We start from the raw sequence: 20,591 nt of genomic DNA on the forward strand, positions 1-20,591 counted from the left end.
AGGGACAGAGGAGACAGAGAGAGATAGATAGACAGAGAGAGCATGAGAGACAAAGAGAAACAAAGAGACAGAGACAGAGCACGAGAGAAAAAGAGACAGAGAGACAGAGACAGACAGAGAGAGAGCGAGAGAGCGGGAGAGAGACAGAGAGAGAGAGAGAGAAGAAGAGAAGAAGAGAAGACAGGAAGAGGTTTTGTAGACTGAGGGACAGTGCCTTGGGAGAAGACTGTCTGTGACACTCACTACATCACACTATTGTTCTTTACTGTGGATGCATGCAGTGACGTGAAATAGGTGTTGTGTCTAAGAGCACACTGACAACTGGAATCACATGATTTTACCTCATAGGTCGGCTATATCATTGCAACCTGGGAAGCCATCATCTACAACATTGTTATAATCATTTTGTCCCATGGTCTATACTGACCAAGACCAAGATGTTTGAGACTGTAAAAAAAATTGTACATCCACGTTGTACATTCTAGCTGATTCCTAAGGTCTGTGTGAATGTATTTTCCTGTGTATTCCCGGGAGGACTGACCCTCCTCCTTCATCCCTCCACACTCTACCTCTAGCATGACAACACAGATCTGCTTGACACACTGGATAATGGCTTCCGGGGCTCCTGAGATGGTGACTGCTCGTTCAGTGGAGTTGGGCAGCATGTCCCCTGCGACCTGTACCTGAGCACCTGTGGACTGAAGTGGGAAGACTGTTATTGAACATGTGTACTGTGTAAGGTGCAATGAAAAATAGCTGGTCCTCAAGCCAGAAAGGAACGATTCCTAAACAAACGACTAATAAAAATGTAATGGCTAATTGTGCATTTTTTTGCCAATTAATCATTAACTAACTAATAAATTGTCAAGTAAATTCAATCAATCCTCATCACTAATTACGCCCTTCCTTACCTCTCTCATTTCTTTAATTTTGGAGCCTCCTTTCCCTATGAGGGAGCCACATTGGCTGGCTGGGACAACCAGACGCAGGGTGACAGGAGGCTTGCTGGTGGCTGGACTGTTGCTCATAGAGTTGATTATATCCTGGGAAGAAACCATAAAGATCATATCAGCATAATAGTATTGTATTAAAATACCTGGTGTAACAGCATTTTAAAACTGCCACAAAATTGTAAAACAGCCGTTGTAAAATGAACCACGACCAAGAGGAGATTGAGGGAAATATGTACGCTAGATACCTCTTCAAACTTGTATGCGATCATGGCGAAGGCCTTGAAGATGGCATCTGTGGGTCCGGTGATGGTAACTATCCGCTCTGGGCAGTTTCCCTCAGAGATGTTGATGCGTGCACCGCTCTGTGGGTCAAACAGTAGACACAGTCAGATAAATAAAGGAGATCATGAAGTACTAAATGGAATACTATCCATTTAATATGCATTCTTAAACTGGGTAAGGTGCATTATGGGATACATACTGCACTTACCTCTTCACGCATCTTCTTCACTGTCTCTCCTTTCTGAAAAGACAGACAACAGACAGACAAGAAACAGACAGCAGACAGACAACAGTTAAAACATCGGAGAGATGTCACATTAAAAAAATGTACTCATCTTAAAACAGTTTTGTAATATTCATACGATTGTGATGTGTTTATGAACATGATAGTTACCTTTCCAATGATGCTTCCAACCTCCTGTAAAGAAACAGAGGTTCAACAACAGTTTGCATCAACGTCCAACTCAATACATGACAGAGACTATCCCAAAAACCTTGAAAGCGACCTCTCCTCGTCTCCCTCACAACCACTGATCTAAAAACACTTCACAGACAGTAACCTATTCAGCCAATGGTGGTCGTGGAAGGAAAGGAGATAAGGAAATAAGGAAAGTAAGCCATATGAGAGTATTGGAACCCAGGCGGTGTGTACTGTACCTTGCCGTGCATCAGAAGCCTGATGGTGAGGGTGACGTTGAGGCCTCCTTCGCCTGGCTGCTGCACCTTGGGTGGTTCCATGTTGGGATTGGATGTGAAGGAAGGGGTGTGGTCACGTAGAAGAGGAGTCCCAGGGCCAATGAGAGTGTTATGGAACAGCCAGCCAACCAGTCACCTGCAAGACAAGAAGGATGAGACACGACCACTCAATATTAGGCCCACTGGAAACAGAGTTACCAAACTACCACTGGTTAACATTGATGGATATCATCTTTGAATGAACCTGCTCATGAATACCATTCGAGTTCTGTTCAGACAGGAAGAGTTTTATAGACTGTGTGGCAGACAGTGCTTTAACTCTGGAGGACAATCATTAACTCTGGGATCTTAATTTGACCTATATTGTCACAGCAAAAGAATCCTGCAGCAACAGGATTTGAATGTTTACTCCATAATGTTGCTTGATCAGTGGTTAGGCTATTAGCTGGCCAAAAGTAGCCTACATGAAAAGTGCAATACTGTTAATATGTGTTGTGTTACTGTTGGTTTTCAGTGAATTCATGTAAATTATGAAACTGAGCAGCAAAAGGGTGATCAAATTAAGATCCTACACCTGTACATCATAAAAGTATAGGGACAGGGAAGGCCATAATCCCTGAACCCAGAACTAAATGAACTAAGGCTGTCATAAGAGACTCGGAAGGCCATAACAGTGTTGGTTAATTGTAGCTCCATTTCATGTTGTTTGGTTGGTTAGTTGTAGCTCCATTTCATGTTGTTTGGTTGGTTAGTTGTAGCTCCATTTCATGTTGTTTGGTTGGTTAGTTGTAGCTCCATTTCATGTTGTTTGGTTGGTTAGTTGTAGCTCCATTTCATGTTGTTTGGTTGGTTAGTTGTAGCTCCATTTCATGTTGTTTGGTTGGTTAGTTGTAGCTCCATTTCATGTTGTTTGGTTGGTTAGTTGTAGCTCCATTTCATGTTGTTTGGTTGGTTAGTTGTAGCTCCATTTCATGTTTTTTATTTATATCCATACAAAGGATACTGATTCATGATTTCGACTGGCTGAGAAAAAGATTTCCCGTTCTAGATCTATGGATATAGAATGGGAAGTCGTTCATTCTAAATGTTCCGTTGCCATGATGGCTGGCAACGTTCTTATCTGCTTGCTAGCCAGCTACGGCTAACACAGTCACGTCAAACCGTGCAGCTAGAATAACAGCAATGTGTCTGCATTCAATTTCTTTGTATGTATCCATAAAACGATGTTGATTTCGACTGGCTGAAAAGATGTCCATCTGCGTCTGACCGTTCATTCTTAATAGGACAGTGGAGATCGAATTTCAATATTGAAACAATGTTGCAAATGTCAAAGAGACAGACAGCGATGTTTGGACAAACACCTGTTGTTATAAAACCCAAATGTTATAAGCTGAAACATGGGGAAAAAATGTCAAGATGCTTTTTGCAGTGGAAACCAAGTTAATGAATTGGCTGGCTGGGCCGATGAGACACTAGATGCCCTAGAGATTTCTCAGATGGAACAAGATGCCCATTTTTATGTCATAGGCTTACCCCTGCCAAACTGTTTTTGTGTATGGTTTAGAACACATCTCAACCAATCACAATGCTTGTTTTTGACCAACCCGTTGTAGAAAAGAAAGAAGGAGAGCGAGAACCAGAGGTTGTATGAGAGGCCAAACGGAGAGAGTGGGAGGCAGCAGGAGGTCTCTGAGACCAGGGAGGAAAGGGTTCTGCAGCCAGCTGTCTCTCTCCAATCTCCCAGAGGGTCAGATTACATAAAAGCCTTAATCCGGGTTTAAGAGCCAGGCCAGTGGTGCAGGTCTGCCCACAGGGCCTGGCCAGGGACAGAAATAAACCCACTAAACCAAGTGCAGGAGGGGTTGGGTGTGGGGATGCACGTGGGGAGTGGTGGGCTGGTTGTGACCGTAGCACAATGGACTGCTGGAGCCAGGGGTTACGGGGGTTATTTGTGGTATTTTGGTGATGGAACTAGATGAGGAGGATGTAACCACTCTCTGTGGTATTGTAATAAAAATACTGCTTTATATGGAGCTACCACTTCTGGTCTTCGTGAAAGCATACGTGGTGATGGAAATGCCTTGGAATTGGGTTAGTATTTGAAAAAGAATTCTTCCAAAGACGGCATGCAGAAAACAAATCATATAGACTCCAATCGGGTCCACACCTCCTGAGAGTCGTCATGTGTGGCTGATGAGAATATTTTCTCGTGTGCCGGTGGTGTGTTTGAATAGACTCTTCTACCCTGTCACCACCTTCTCCCTCATCCACTACCAGCACAATAGAATTAGGTCACAGACTCATGATTCATCCATGCCTTCCAGTCAACTTACTTTTTATTTCAACGGCGAGGCACCATTCTCAGACGGAAGTCTATTTGAGACAGCGGCAGCATAAAAAAAAATACATTTAAAATCAAAATCTGTTTTATCTTTAAATGTGCCTATTGTGTCCCTTGGTTGAATGATATTTAATTTAATCCCAAACCGTTCACATTTGAATCTGAGCACAATCAGTTATGTATTAGAATCTATTAGTAGGTAGCAATTCCAGGACACAATACCACTGTATTCAGAGTGAGGCAACAGAGTGAAGGTTAATAAATGCATCCGACCAAACACTACATTATCAAAACCAATTGTCTGCATTCGACCAATAGTGTTTTCAAGTATATTTTCAGTGCTCTGGACAATGTATGTGTTGACCATTCTCAATCCTCTCTGTTAACAGGTTATTACATCAACAAGTTGGAAAATAAAGAAAAGGAGATAGAGAAGAGGTAGAAGAGATAAAGTGGTAGAGAGAGATAGAAAGAGGTAGAGAGATAAAGTGGTAGAGAGAGATGAAAGAGGTAGAGAGATAAAGTGGTAGAGAGAGATAAAGTGGTAGAGAGAGATAGAAGAGGTAGAGAGAGATAAAGTGGTAGAGAGAGAGAGAGAGAGAGAGAGAGAGAGAGAGCGAGAGAGAAAGTGGTAGAGAGAGAGAGGGGGAGGCGATAGAGAAAGGCCAGAGAGAGAGAAGAGGTAGAGATGGAGATGGAATAGAGATAGAAAGAGGTAGAGAGAGAGAGAAAGTGGTAGAGAGAGAGAGAGAGGGGGAGAGAGGCGATAGAGATGGAAAGAGGTATCGAGAGAGAGAAGAGGTAGAGAGAGATGGAGATAGAGATGAAAGAGGTAGAGAGAGAGAAAGTGGTAGAGAGCAGTATTTCTTGTGACATCTGATGTAGTTGGTAAGTGGGTCAGAGAGAGCTATGTTGAGCTGCAGAGCTGCAGAGCTGCTGGCCTCCTCCTCCATGGTGCTCTGCTATTGAATTAATCACGCTTTACGCTCAGGTGGACAACACCGCACAAAATGTCTCTTCCTTTTCTTTCATCTCTCCTTCGTCTGCTGCCCTGCCTGCCCTCTGCCCAGTGCAGAAAAAAGACAGCAGGCTGCAGCATCTCCTGGAGAAGAAGCTTTACATCTGCCTGTCTTTCTTTTCATTCCTTGGCTCTTTAATGTAGAACTAACAATGGAGGATGCCTCCTCTTATGTGGAACCACTGGACTGTGAGTGACTGAGAACACTTGACTAAATAAAAAGAAGCTGTCTTCAGTATCTGAAGAGGGTGGGCAGTAGAGATCTCAGAGTCAGTACAGTCGGCCCCCTCACTGGGACAGGTGAGACTTAAATAGAAGTGACGCCATCACTGATCACCTGAGAAATGATTCTGTCAGCAGTCAGGAAGGAAGAGAAAAGAAAAAGGAGAGAAAGATATTTGGGAGATTGGGTGACATCACCGGGAATGACAGACAGAGGCCGTCCAGATGCCTTGATTAGTGCTGGGCAAAAGAAAGGAACACTGACTGGAAGTGGATCAGCACTGCAGTCTTATCATGCACTGTAGAAATGAGCCAGCAATTTTTCTCTGCAGTGTTTGCCTCACCTTATCCAGCCTCACCTCTGCCCTTCCCTGCTTCGGTCAACTGTGTGTGAGTTGGTGCATGTGCATGTGTGTACTGTATGCTTGCTCAAGCTTAGACCAAAAGAGAACATGCAATCAGCATCTTTAGATTTCCTTATTAGAGATTGGAGATTGTGTTGGAAAATGTGTTTTGTTTGAAAATCTCCACAAAGTCAGAGAGACTGATTATATGAAACATCAAGCCAAAGGCTCTTACAGAACACGTGAGAAAAGACTGAGATCTGGAGGAATGGAAAATGGGACAGAACTTGCAGTATAATCTAGGCCAAGCCCCGTCATCTGTTCCTTTTAATCCACCGAGCTAGATATGCTGTTATGATTTTGATATAAACCCTCCATAAGCATACACTTGTGGCCAAAGCAGTAGAGGAGAGACCACTAAACTGAGGTGACTCAAGACGTTGTCTCTTCACAAGCAATACCCACATTCATATACTCTGTGCCATGTTGGCCTGCTCCGACTCTAAATTGACCCGATTCTACAAATGACCTTTGACTCAAGCATAGTGTTAATAGAGCATGCGTTAACACACAAGCAAACTAGAAAGGAATACATATGTTACATGGCACACAAATCGTAGCTGCATTCTCTTTGGTTGGCCACGTTTGCTGGCAAAGATAAGAGATGAGTGACGCAGCATTGTAATCTGTTATGAGGAGCCAGAAATGTCAGCCAGGATCAGTCCATTCTACATTCTGAGCACTAAACAGACTTTTCATTAGGAAAATAGCTGCAGTGAACTACTCACTAAAAGAGTCAGCACCCTCAAATAGCACCCGATATGCCGATTCAATCACCTCTCACCTCTAACCTTTTAGACGGCCTATGTTGAGCCTTAAGGATGTCCTATGTATCCTCAATACCAGGAGGAAGTCACAGAAGGAAACCCCATGAAGAACTCCATCTACTTTCATGACTCAGGCAGAGCCGTCTCCTGCATGACTGAGCCTGTCACTAAAATCACCATTCTACTTCTAATAGATTGGAATGCTGGATTCAAAATGCCCTGCTGTCAGTAAGTAAGGGCCACAGTGGACAGCAGAGAAGTACATGTTGACATTAGATATTCAAGTTGAACTTGTGTTGCTGTTGGAAAATAAAATAACCAAATATATTGTTGTTGTACCGAAGTGGCCAGAGACAGAATTGCACCCACCCAAGTTGTCAGATCTTCCTTTGAAAAACTCTTACATAGGGGACAATGAATATAGAATAGAATAGAATGTGTTGTAGATGCAGGACACTGAGATGTGAACAGCAGCTCTGGTCTCATCTGACGCTAACTAGGCTTTTGTTGCCGTGTGATTGGGGGGAGAAGGGGGGAGGTGGGGAGTGGGCGTCCTCTCCTCTACCCGGCTGTGACATTACACTCTAGAGCTGTCACTCTAGATCAGCCACCCCTCGCTGAGACCTCAGCCTACATCACAGTCAACAGGGGCGACCACTCACTCCCTCTCACTGTGTAGTGACCTCACCAGGCCAGGCGACACTGGAGAGAAGAGAGGGATGGGGCATGGGTGGCCCCACAAAACACTTGTCACTGTCCCCTAATTAGAATCCAATCACAAAATGGGTTGTAAAATGTGCCATTGCCTATGACGGGATAGAGAATGTCGACCCCGTTTTGCGTTGTAGCATACCATGTTGTACCGTGGCTGTGGTGGTAAGAAGAGCATGCGGTCGGCCATCTTAGATTTCCCACAAATGTACATGAGATCACAGCTTGTCACTAAGTCAAGGCTGAATGGCATGCATGGATTTACAGATCACAGTCATGTTAAATGGGTGAGTGTACATACACACATCTTTTTTAAATAATTTTGAAATTCTATAATATAATTTTTGATCGTAGTATTTTTACTTCCTTGATAGATTACAATGATATTTCATTTTCTAAATTCCAATACAAATATTAATTTGATAATTTCAACAACAAAAATAGTGCCAGCCTTTGGTATTGTTATTTGAGATGTCGATTGCAATATTTGAACAATTATGTGATCTTTTAATACCTGTCTAACCATTACGGAGGAAACGTACATTCTAATGATCTGGTGCTTCCCTTAGTTCAATCCCACGGTTCACATGAATTAGCGATAATGCCAAATGACACGTTGACTGTTCCTACAGACCAAGAACACCATCAAGAGAGCTAATTTGATAGTGAGGATGATTGGGATAATGGTCGTGAGGACTAGATACATCCATCTCATGGGCTATCAGGTTCTGTTACCATTCAGTGTGGACAAGGTCAGCGGAACCTATCGCAATAGAAACGACGCCACTTCTGATCTGCAAAACATCACAATGTCATTAGAACCCACCTTAAAAAGGAACAATTAACCGATAATTCCATTAAACAATTAGCCCCAATTTATACGATCACAAGGGTGAGTCAATAGCAGGGAACATGGAGGGACCACAAAGGGGTCAACCAACCAACAAGCTAACCGGCGATTCTCAAGGGAATACAGAAATACTTTCACAGCACACGCATGGGATCGCAACACCCTTTGTATTTGCCTAATGGAGGACACACTAAGAGCAACGGCTAAAACAATGGAGTCAGATCGATGTCCACTGTATTACAAAACAAAGGGGTTTCAAATAACGATGGGATTGAGATAATAAACTCGCAACATGTCAACGGCTGCTGTTCCCGCGCCACTTAACGATAACTCTACAGACATTCATTAATTATTGAAGACATTTCCCAACTCAACATTGGCCAATATCTCCTGCTGCCAGTTTAAAGCCAGGAGACTACCCATGAAGCCTTTTTTACATATGGTTTAACACTAGCCTACTGTACGTGCATATGATACAGTCAATTGCACTATTTTACATTTCCACCATATATGTTTATAAAAATAAATACATATTTGAATAGTAACAATATGACCATTGGACACATCAGAGGCCTTCCTCAAACCTGATCTAGAAACTGAAAAATAGGCATTACCTTCGTGCAGCGTTAAACAGATGCCGACCACTTTCGACGTTTCGCAAAGATTAAAAACACAGAATGAAAAGGATTTTTCCTCTTCCCTTTGCTATGCCCAGTCTGAATCGGGATATCTGATTGGTTGGAAAGGCCAAATCACATGGGCGAGACAGAGAACCCGTGACCTCTCTCTAAATAAAATGACGAAATGAAACAGCCTTGCATCCTAGCCGAACAATTTGTGGCAGTGTGATACCCTGACTACACTGACGATGTTGTGGTCTACTGTAAATAGGCTGTATGATGAGGCGGGATGGGGTCACCGTCCCCCTCCCTGACCCCCCAAACGGAACAAGGGGTGCCTAGTGAGCACACTGGCATTAGGGCATGTCACCCGGAGGCGGGGTGTCAAAGTCTGGATAGCCACCCCCAGGCACTCGCCTGTCCTGGGTCAATTGTTCACCCACCAACCCCCAACTCACAAACCCACCAACCCACCAATCCACCAACTCACCAACTCACCAACCCGCAATCCACCAACTCACACACCCACCAACCCCACCAACTCACAAACCCACCAACCCACCAATCCACCAACTCACCAACTCACCAACTCACCAATCCACCAACTCACACACTCACCAATCCACCAATCCACCAACCTACCAACTCACCAACCCACCAACCCACCAATCCACCAACTCACCAACTCACCAACCCACCAATCCACCAACTCACACACTCACCAACCCACCAACTCACAAACCCACCAACCCACCAATCCACCAACTCACCAACCCCACCAATCCACCAACTCACACACTCACCAATCCACCAACCCACCAATCCACCAACTCACACTCACCCAACCCACCAACCCACCAACCCACCAACTCACCAACCCACCGCCTTCTTCTCTTGCTGATCATGAACACAACACCCAAAGTATTTTCAGATACAACAACCGCCAAGGAACACCAGCACAAACCCACAGACCCCCAACGTCTGTGACAAGGGACTATCAGGGTTAGTGGTGGGTTTGTGGGTTGGGGTGGTGTCTGTGACAAGGGACTACCAGGGTTAGTGGTTGGTTTGTGGGTGGGGTGGTGGTCTGTGCGCCCTGGAGGATGAGGCTGGTAGAGATGGCGATACAGAGGTCAAAGCCCAAACCCCACATCACATGTCTGTCGTAACATCCAGCGCCCTCGAACCAACCTGGCTCCTCCCGGCTGGCTTTTAATCTGCGTGTGTGTGAGTGTTTTGGAATTACAGGAGCTTTAGAGGCATCCCGTCCAGATTATCCAATCCAGCTAAAATCCAAACCCTGTGTCAGATGGACAGTTGTGCAGGGACCCCAGCAGCACAGACAGAATGTAGGGTTTAGGGGTGGAGGGTTTGAGGGGCGATGTGGGCGACGGGGAGTACAGGCATTGGATTAGGGCAACACAAACAATGAGGAGCGTGTCCCACCTACATTTCAATTGTTCAGAGGAAGCAAGAAGCATATCTCGGTTTAAATATGTCCTCTTAAACACTAAACATCTATCTATCCCCCAAAAAACACCCGCCCTACCGCCCCGCCTGTCGATTGGCCCATGGGAGAATACCACAAATAGAGCATTAAATTTGCTCACATTGAATCACAAGAAGCTGAGAGAGGCACAGTGTCACAGGAATCTGCTTTATATTCAAACAATGCTGCTGGCTCTCCTTCAAAACCAAGAGTACATGGTGGAAGCCCCACAGACACAGACTTGAACTTTACCATTTTTCCTCAAGTTATTAAGGCCTTGTCCCCATAGTTTAGACAGCGTCCTCTCCTTGTCTCCTTCCTTTAGGGCCCACTGGTCTGAAAGGACTTGATAGGTGAAAGTGATATTGTGGAACTGGGAAACCTGTCCCAGTCGTTGCACCTATCAGTGCTCATGAAGGAAAGGAAATAAGGAAGGAAATACATTTGAGAGTATTGGGACATGACCAATGTATTCCTCCATATCCAAGGCAGTCACAGTGCATGTTTTACTATAAACATATACAAACCCCTATAGCAACCACATACTAATTATGTGCTTGAGATGGCAGGGATATTTACATCTCTAGTCCATGCAAAAGGTCCAGAGTGAGTCTTGTAGAAGACCTCTTTACCCTAGTAGTATTCATATGGTCCCAGGCAGTATACAGTATCTTACCGGTTCAGATGAAGGGAAAGTTCCAGAGGAGGAGATGGAGGTTCAGTTTGGGACCAGACAAACATGAAGGACAATGGACACTCTGGCCTGGGCTGGCTGGCCTGCTTCTATATGTAAACTTTCCCTCATAGCCTCCAGCAAGGTGACCAGCCCAGCCCAGCCCAGCCCAACCCAGACTACCCCTCGGTGGGAGAAGCACCCTCCCCATAGCCAGCCCAGTCCCCTGTCAGGAACAGGCATGGCTGATGGAGGCAGAAGGGCGTGAAGGAGAGAGGGAGCGAGGGAGAGGGATCAGGAGGAACAGTCGATCCCGCCAGTGATTGTTGACGTGGTGACTGAAGGAGGCGGGGCTGAGGTACCAAATAATGAGTGTTGTGTGAGTGTGTCTATGTGTGTGTGTGTGTGTGGGGGGGGACAGATCAACACGGTTAAAGTTCCATTTCAGAACGGTGCTTTAACAAGTTTAACAAGGGCCCAGTATTTCTAAAGTTATCTATATGGATTTCGCCTATTGGATAGGATTAAATCCATAGAAATAGAATGAATAGGACAGACGTATCACTGACTTGAATGGGGACTCCCGCTCTACTCAATCTATTTCTAGGCATTTTATATTTCTGGGCATCGCTTTTGAAAAACTGGGCCCTGATGTCCGGTATTGATCATAGAATAGAGTCGTGTAATCTTTGACCATCTTTTCATCCCAATGACCAGCATTATACACCCATGGGGATAAGAGTGCATGGCACTTCTTTCTGTCTCAGGCAAAACAACAGACCTCCTCTGCGGGCTGCTTCCTCTCCCTCCCTTTCTAAAGCCTCCCCTTCCCTTTGTGCCCCCACAGCCCCATAATCCACACCAACAATCCCAGCCCCTAATGGAAAATATGGCCTGACCCTCTCCACTGATGTGGTCAATGCAGCCAGTAATGGGTCCACATTGCCTTGCAGCTAAAACCAATAATGAATGGGTGAAATGGAACTTTAACCGTGTTGATCTGTCTCTTGTGTCATGTGTCGTATGTAGTCTTCCTTTATTAATGCCAGCGTCCGCATATACAGAGGAATAGTCCTTTCAACTTCTAATCAAACGCAACATTCACTGACGCTATTCACCTCCTCAACAGATTGGTGTTTTTGAGACATAATTTCTCAATGCGCGATTTGTAGATTTGTGTTCTATAAAACATTATAAACCGGGTGGTTCAAGCCTTGAATGCTGATTGGCTGACAGCCGTGGTATATCAGACTGGTATACCACTGGTATGATACCACTGGTATGATAAAACATTTATTTTTTCTGCTCTAATTACGTTGGTAACCATTTTATAATAGAAATAAGGCACCTCAGGGGTTGTGGTATATGGCCAATATACCACGGCTATGGCTGTATACAGGCACTCCACACTGCGTTGTGCATAAGACCAACCCTTAGACGTGATATATTGACTATATACCACACACCCCTTGAGCGTTATTGCTTAAATAACATATCCTATGCAGTACAAGTTACACTAATCCAATCAAATGACCACATTAATGGAAAATCCATCCATAGTTAGAATTAGTGATGATATCAGACATGTGGGTTAAACGGTTTAGTGCTATGTGATGACATCAGACATGTAGGTCAGGACAGAGACTATAACCAGCCAAAGTACCGCAGCACCATGGATACAGGACAGGGATTATAACCAGCCAGAGTACTGCATCACCATGGATATAGGACAGATATTATAACCAGCCAGAGTACTGCATCACCATGGATATAGGACAAGAGATTATAACCAGCCAGAGTACTGCATCACCATGGATACAGGACAGGGATTATAACCAGCCAGAGTACTGCATCACCATGGATATAGGACAGATATTATAACCAGCCAGAGTACTGCATCACCATGGATACAGGACAGGGATTATAACCAGCCAGAGTACTGCATCACCATGGATATAGGACAGACAGGAGTACTGCATCACCATGGATATAGGACAAGAGATTATAACCAGCCAGAGTACTGCATCACCATTGATATTGGACAACAGGACAGAGATTATAACCAGCCAATTTACTGCAGCACCATGAATACAGGACAACAGGACAGAGATTATAACCAGCCAGATTACTGTATCACCATGGATATAGGACAGAGACTATAACCAGCCAGAGTACTGCATCACCATGGATATAGGACAGAGACTATAACCAGCCAGAGTACTGCATCACCATGGATATAGGACAGAGACTATAACCAGCCAGAGTACTGCATCACCATGGATATAGGACAGAGACTATAACCAGCCAGAGTACTGCATCACCATGGATATAGGACAGAGACTATAACCAGCCAGAGTACTGCATCACCATGGATATAGGACAGAGACTATAACCAGCCAGAGTACTGCATCACCATGGATATAGGACAGAGACTATAACCAGCCAGAGTACTGCATCACCATGGATATAGGACAGAGATTATAACCAGCCAGAGTACTGCATCACCATGGATACAGGACAGAGATTATAACCAGCCAGAATACTGCACCACCATGGATACAGGACAGAGATTATAACCAGCCAGAATACTGCACCACCATGAATATAGGACAGGGATTATAACCAGCCAGAGCACTGCTCCACCCATGGATATAGTACAGAGATTATAACCAGCCAGAGTACTGCACCACCATGGATATAGGACAGAGATAATTACCAGCCAGAGTACTGCACCACCATGGATACAGGACAGAGATTATAACCAGCCAGAGTACTGCACCACCATGGATATAGGACAGAGATAATTACCAGCCCGAGTACTGCACCACCATGGATACAGGACAGAGATTATAACCAGCCAGAGTACTGTACCACCATGGATACAGGACAGAGATTATAAACAGCCAGAGTACTGCATCACCATGGATACAGGACAGAGATTATAAACAGCCAGAGTACTGCATCACCATGGATATAGGACAGAGACTATAACCAGCCAGAGTACTGCATCACCATGGATATAGGACAGAGATTATAACCAGCCATAGTACTGCATCACCATGGATAAAGGACAGAGATTATAACCAGCCAGAGTACTGCATCACCATGGATATAGGACAGAGATAATTACCAGCCAGAGTACTGCATCACCATGGATACAGGACAGAGATTATAAACAGCCAGAGTACTGCATCACCATGGATACAGGACAGAGATTATAAACAGCCAGAGTACTGCATCACCATGGATATAGGACAGAGACTATAACCACAGAGTACTGCATCACCATGGATACAGGATGAGATTATAAACAGCCAGAGTACTGCATCACCATGGATATAGGACAGAGACTATAACCAGCCAGAGTACTGCATCACCATGGATATAGGACAGAGATTATAACCAGCCATAGTACTGCATCACCATGGATAAAGGACAGAGATTATAACCAGCCAGAGTACTGCATCACCATGGATATAGGACAGAGATAATTACCAGCCAGAGTACTGCACCACTATGGATATAGGACAGAGATAATTACCAGCCAGAGTACTGCACCACCATGGATACAGGACAGAGATTATAACCAGCCAGAGTACTGCACCACCATGGATATAGGACAGAGATAATTACCAGCCAGGTACTGCACCACCATGGATACAGGACAGAGATTATAACCAGCCAGAATACTGCACCACCATGGATATAGGACAGAGATTATAACCAGCCAGAGTACTGCATCACCATGGATATAGGACAGAGATTATAACCAGCCATAGTACTGCACCACCATGGATAAGGACAGAGCTATAACCAGCCAGAGTACTGCATCACCATGGATATAGGACAGAGATAATTACCAGCATGGATAAGGACAGAGTACTGCATCACCATGGATACAGGACAGAGATTATAAACAGCCAGAGTACTGCATCACCATGGATACAGGACAGAGATTATAAACAGCCAGAGTACTGCATCACCATGGATATAGGACAGAGACTATAACCAGCCAGAGTACTGCATCACCATGGATACAGGACAGAGATTATAAACAGCCAGAGTACTGCATCACCATGGATATAGGACAGAGACTATAACCAGCCAGAGTACTGCATCACCATGGATATAGGACAGAGATTATAACCAGCCATAGTACTGCATCACCATGGATAAAGGACAGAGATTATAACCAGCCAGAGTACTGCATCACCATGGATATAGGACAGAGATAATTACCAGCCAGAGTACTGCACCACTATGGATATAGGACAGAGATAATTACCAGCCAGAGTACTGCACCACCATTGATACAGGACAGAGATTATAACCAGCCAGAATACTGCACCACCATGGATATAGGACAGAGATTATAACCAGCCAGAGTACTGCATCACCATGGATATAGGACAGAGATTATAACCAGCCAGAATACTGCACCACCATGGATATAGAACAGAGATTATAACCAGCCAGAGTACTGCACCACCATGAATACAGGACAGAGATTATAACCAGCCAGAATACTGCACCACCATGGATATAAAACAGATTATAACCAGCCAGAGTACTGCATCACCATGGATATAGGACAGAGATTATAACCAGCCAGAATACTGCACCACCATGGATATAGGACAGAGATTATAACCAGCCAGAGTACTGCACCACCATGGATACAGGACAGAGATTATAACCAGCCAGAATACTGCACCACCATGGATATAGGACAGAGATTATAACCAGCCAGAGTACTGCATCACCATGGATATAGGACAGAGATTATAACCAGCCAGAATACTGCACCACCATGGATATAGGACAGAGATTATAACCAGCCAGAGTACTGCACCACCATGGATAAAGGACAGAGATTATAACCAGCCAGAGTACTGCACCACCATGGATATAGGACAGAGATTATAACCAGCCAAAAGTACAGCACCACCATGAATACAGGACAGAGACTATAACCAGCCAGAGTACTGCATCACCATGGATATAGGACAGAGATTATAACCAGCCAGAGTACTGCATCACCATGGATACAGGACAGAGACTATAACCAGCCAGAGTATTGCACCACCATGGATATAGGACAGAGATTATAACCAGCCAAAGTACAGCACCACCATGAATACAGGACAGAGACTATAACCAGCCAGAGTATTGCACCACCATGGATATAGGACAGAGATTATAACCAGCCAAAGTACAGCACCACCATGAATACAGGACAGAGACTATAACCAGCCAGAGTACTGCATCACCATGGATACAGGACAGAGACTATAACCAGCCAGAATACTGCATCACCATGGATATAGGACAGAGATTATAACCAGCCAGAGTACTGCGGGGTGCAGCTAGTGGAAGCGCTAGTGGTACTCTGTAATATCTGTCTCTTCCATTAAGGATCTGCAGAGGGCACAGAAGAGAGAGGGGACTTTGTCTCCCTTTGTGTTTAGATGGATAAAGCTACATGTACCATGCTCTAGGGTCTCTCTCTCTCTGTGTTCTACTGTCTCCTTTCCCTCCTCTCTCTCTTTTTTCTCCTCCCTCTCTCTCTTCGGCTGTCTTCTCGTAGGGTATCTGAAGCATACATCACTTGTTTTGAGATGATTCATGACTGTGTACATTTTGCTGGTAGTTGAGAGAGATGTGTGTGTGTGTGTGCCTGTTTATACCTGCGCTGTTGATCCTGGGGTCAATGGAAACACTGTCTAATACTGCCGACACATGAGTGTGATATAGATTGAACTTGACCACGTCAGTTGAACTGGCACCCGGAGCAACTCACCCACATGTACAGAGGAGGTGGCATGTTCTCACCCGTAGGTCTTCAATCTCATAGCTTGGTGACATGGACGACTATACAAACACTAGAATACATCACAGAAGGGCCCAAGTAAGAGGCTTCTAATCATACTGTACGTATCCCCATTCACCACACACTTGTGTGGCACAGTGAGCACTTAAAGCTTGGAGACTAGGACACATGTTTATCCCTGACAAGTAGGCTACAGACCACACACACAGGCACCAAATGCACAAGAAATTACACACAAATGCCTGCACTTGCACACTCCTGCACTGACTGGCTGTAAGCTAAAGCTGCCAGTGTGGCAGAGCCAGTTGCGGTGACAAAGGACACAAATTACCCTGGGTGTCAGACGGAGAGTGGCCTTAGCCCCAAGTGTGTGTGTGTGTGTGTGTGTGTGTGTGTGTGTGTGTGTGTGTGTGTGTGTGTGTGTGTGTGTGTGTGTGTGTGTGTGTGTGTGTGTGTGTGTGTGTGTGTGTGTGTGTGTGTGTGTGTGTGTGTGTGTGTGTGTGTGTGTGTGTGTGTGTGTGCGTGCGTGCGTGCGTGCGTGTGTGTTGACAGTGGCACAACAAACAGGCAGAGGCGAGATGCAAAGAAAGTCACCAGACCCTCAGAGATGGCCCTTTGCAACCCTGGCACTACACATTAAACTCTGCAACAGCTTGGGTATAGGCCTTGGATGTAGGCTTTGGGTGTAGGCCTTGGGTATAGGCCTTGGGTATAGGCCTTGGGTGTAGGCCTTGGGTATAGGCCTTGGGTGTAGGCCTTGGGCGTAGGCCTTGGGTGTAGGCTTTGGGTGTAGGCCTTGGGTATAGGCCTTGGGTTTAGGCCTTGGGTGTAGGCCTTGGGTATATGCCTTGGGTGTAGGCCTTGGGTATAGGCCTTGGGTGTAGGCCTTGGGTGTAGGCCTTGGGTGTAGGCCTTGGGTGTAGGCCTTCGGTGCATGCCTTGGGTATAGGCCTTGGGTGTAGGCCTTGGGTGTAGGCCTTGGGTATAGGCCTTGGGTGTAGGCCTTGGGTATAGGCCTTGGGTGTAGGCCTTGGGTGTAGGCCTTGGGTGTAGGCCTCGGGTGTAGACCTCGGGTGTTGGCCTCGGGTATAGGCCTTGGGTATAGGCCTTGGGTATAGGCCTATGGACTGCACTGGACGTCTTTAGTTAAGCATAGACTTAATGTGCTTTTAATAGAAAAAAACTAAAGAGGAGTGGGCAGGGCAGGGGAGGGAGGGCAGGGGAGGGGTAAGGAGGGACTTACCACAGACAAACTGGACCACTGGGATCAGGACATGGGCAGTGGTTGTGTTTGGAGGAGGGGGAGCTCGGTGGCTGACAGACTGGTTCAGATCATCAGCTCCAGCAGGACCAGCATCAACCCATTCTAGAGAGAGGAGGAAAACATACGAACCATTAAGAATACATACATACAACTGTTACCACTTTTTTTTTAAATTCCAGATATATTTGAAAATATATGACTGAAACGCTGTATTGTAAAATAGAGCATACTGCAAAATAAATAATTTCAGCCCACATGAAAAAATGCTTCAGTTTACTAGAGAGTACTACAGTACTTACTATATCATTTTGTAGTAAACTCTAGTATACTGTAGAATACTATACCACACACTGAAGTATGCCTCGATCATGTGTAGTATATCATGTTGTAGTACATCGTAGAATACAATAAGAAATACTATAGTATACTATAGTCAACAGTAAAAACTACAGTAATATCTGCAAAAACACTACAGTTTTTAAACTATATAAATACTACAGTAATTAATTTGCACACAGTATAACCTGCCCATTCCCCTCCCCATATCTCAATTTGTGCCAACCATAAGTAAGAAACCTACATGCCAAGAATAGACCATATATAGTGTTCCTTACAGGTTATAGAAAAGAGCAGAAGTGATGAACTATCCGTTCAGAACCATTCCTACTACCTACAGGTTATGGAACATCTAATCTATTAGTATTTCTCCAGTAGGTGAAAGCCTCCACTTCTAGGTCAAAGATAATGAAACTGGGGCCGAAATCGGCTCTGGCATTTTTAACATATTGGCCCATATTTTTCCTTGAGGCCTGCATGAAGGCCCATTTTTTTCTTGAGGCCCCACAACGGCCCATTTTATTCCTTGAGGCCACCTATATTATTCAGATAAAGATAATTTTGCACAACAAACCCAAGTTAGACAGGCCCAATGGGCTAAAACTGGACCAGCCCATCTGGCATTTGCCCGAAATGCCAGATGGTCAGTCCACCCCTGGCTAAAAGGCAGAACAAACACCATACAGTATGTGGACCTACACCATTAGTGTATGCTTAAATGACTTTCATCATTAGTAAACTCAACAAAAACTCTAATTAGTAGCATTCCCTTCTGCTGCAGCTGAAAATAACAGCCTCCTTATATTGTGTGAAAAAGTGTATGCGTGTGTGTGTGTGTGTGTGTGTGTGTGTGTGTGTGTGTGTGTGTGTGTGTGTGTGTGTGTGTGTGTGTGTGTGTGTGTGTGTGTGTGTGTGTGTGTGTGTGTGTGTGTGTGTGTGTGTGTGTGTGTGTGTGCGTGCGTGCGTGCGTGTGTGTTGACAGTGGCACAACAAACAGGCAGAGGCGAGATGCAAAGAAAGTCACAGACCCTCAGAGATGGCCCTTTGCAACCCTGGCACTACACATTCGCTCTGCAACAGCTTGGGTATAGGCCTTGGATGTAGGCTTTGGGTGTAGGCCTTGGGTATAGGCCTTGGGTATAGGCCTTGGGTGTAGGCCTTGGGTATAGGCCTTGGGTGTAGGCCTTGGGCGTGGGCCTTGGGTGTAGGCTTTGGGTGTAGGCCTTGGGTATAGGCCTTGGGTTTGGAGGCCTTGGGTGTAGGCCTTGGGTATATGCCTTGGGTGTAGGCCTTGGGTATAGGCCTTGGGTATAGGCCTTGGGTGTAGGCCTTGGGTGTAGGCCTTGGGTGTAGGCCTTCGGTGCATGCCTTGGGTATAGGCCTTGGGTGTGGCGTGTGTGTGTGTTGATTATCAGCCTAATGGGTAATGTCAGAGAAGATCATGCTGTTCTTACCAAAAGGGGTCCATGTCATGGGACCCTGTCTTATCCACATTCCAGAAGATTCCACCTCTCACTTCTGATCCACCGGAGGCAGAGAAGAGTCAAACATTTGCAGGCAGGGGTTAAATGTGACTTTTCATTGAACATTGACTATCTCAATCAACCGCTTTTCCATTATTATTTCTGATTTCCTCCATTGGACCCCTGAAATGCTTTAGATAGAATTGACCATAATATAGATGATGACATTGTCTCTAGATCTTGATTAGATAGTCGGCTAGACAGTGGGAGGTCAGCGGATGTCGTCAACATCAATTGCACATAACGCAATGATAACCTGCCACTCTGAGGGTGGTTTAGGACAAGTCGTGTGTGTTCAATGTGCTTGGCCTGCCAGAGGAAACTAGTAATTTTACCGCTGTGGCTGCTGTTTCAACAGGATAACAGTGCCCTCTGTTGGTCGCTGTGTACAAATACAACTCACTGTTGGACTGAGGACAGAAATGCTCTGAATGCAATATGCTATTACATCAGAAGCTTCTTAGCAAAGCCTACCACGATGAATCAGACTGTTTCATATTTTATGACTTCTAAAGTCCTGTGCTGTCTGTCTTCTGCCCCTTCCCACTTTCTCTACCTTAAGGGGCAATCTGCAGTTGCTACATACAGTTGAAGTCAGAAGTTTACATACAC

The 20,591-nt window shown here is 45.0% G+C and overlaps 1 protein-coding gene across 2 annotated transcripts; it reads right to left on the reverse strand.

Annotated features, from left to right (window-relative positions):
• Positions 1–20: 20 nt before the first annotated feature.
• On the reverse strand, positions 21–18,217 carry LOC135535863 (poly(rC)-binding protein 3-like). Of its 2 annotated transcripts, none has more exons than XM_064962284.1 (7): positions 18,100–18,217; positions 1,893–2,067; positions 1,630–1,653; positions 1,435–1,476; positions 1,199–1,315; positions 912–1,043; positions 21–698 (listed from the first exon to the last, which is right to left on the reverse strand). In XM_064962284.1, exons 2-7 carry the CDS (start codon positions 1,971–1,973, stop codon positions 384–386), a joined length of 711 nt encoding a protein of 236 aa, XP_064818356.1. In that variant the 5' UTR covers positions 1,974–2,067; positions 18,100–18,217; the 3' UTR covers positions 21–383. The 2 variants fall into 2 exon arrangements, with proteins under 2 accessions (XP_064818356.1, XP_064818357.1); XM_064962285.1 differs by having other exon boundaries at positions 23–698; positions 1,444–1,476.
• Between the last annotated feature and the right edge of the window lie 2,374 nt (positions 18,218–20,591).

The sequence above is a fragment of the Oncorhynchus masou genome, unplaced genomic scaffold, assembly GCF_036934945.1.
Source record: "Oncorhynchus masou masou isolate Uvic2021 unplaced genomic scaffold, UVic_Omas_1.1 unplaced_scaffold_5217, whole genome shotgun sequence".
Classification (NCBI taxonomy): domain Eukaryota; kingdom Metazoa; phylum Chordata; class Actinopteri; order Salmoniformes; family Salmonidae; genus Oncorhynchus; species Oncorhynchus masou.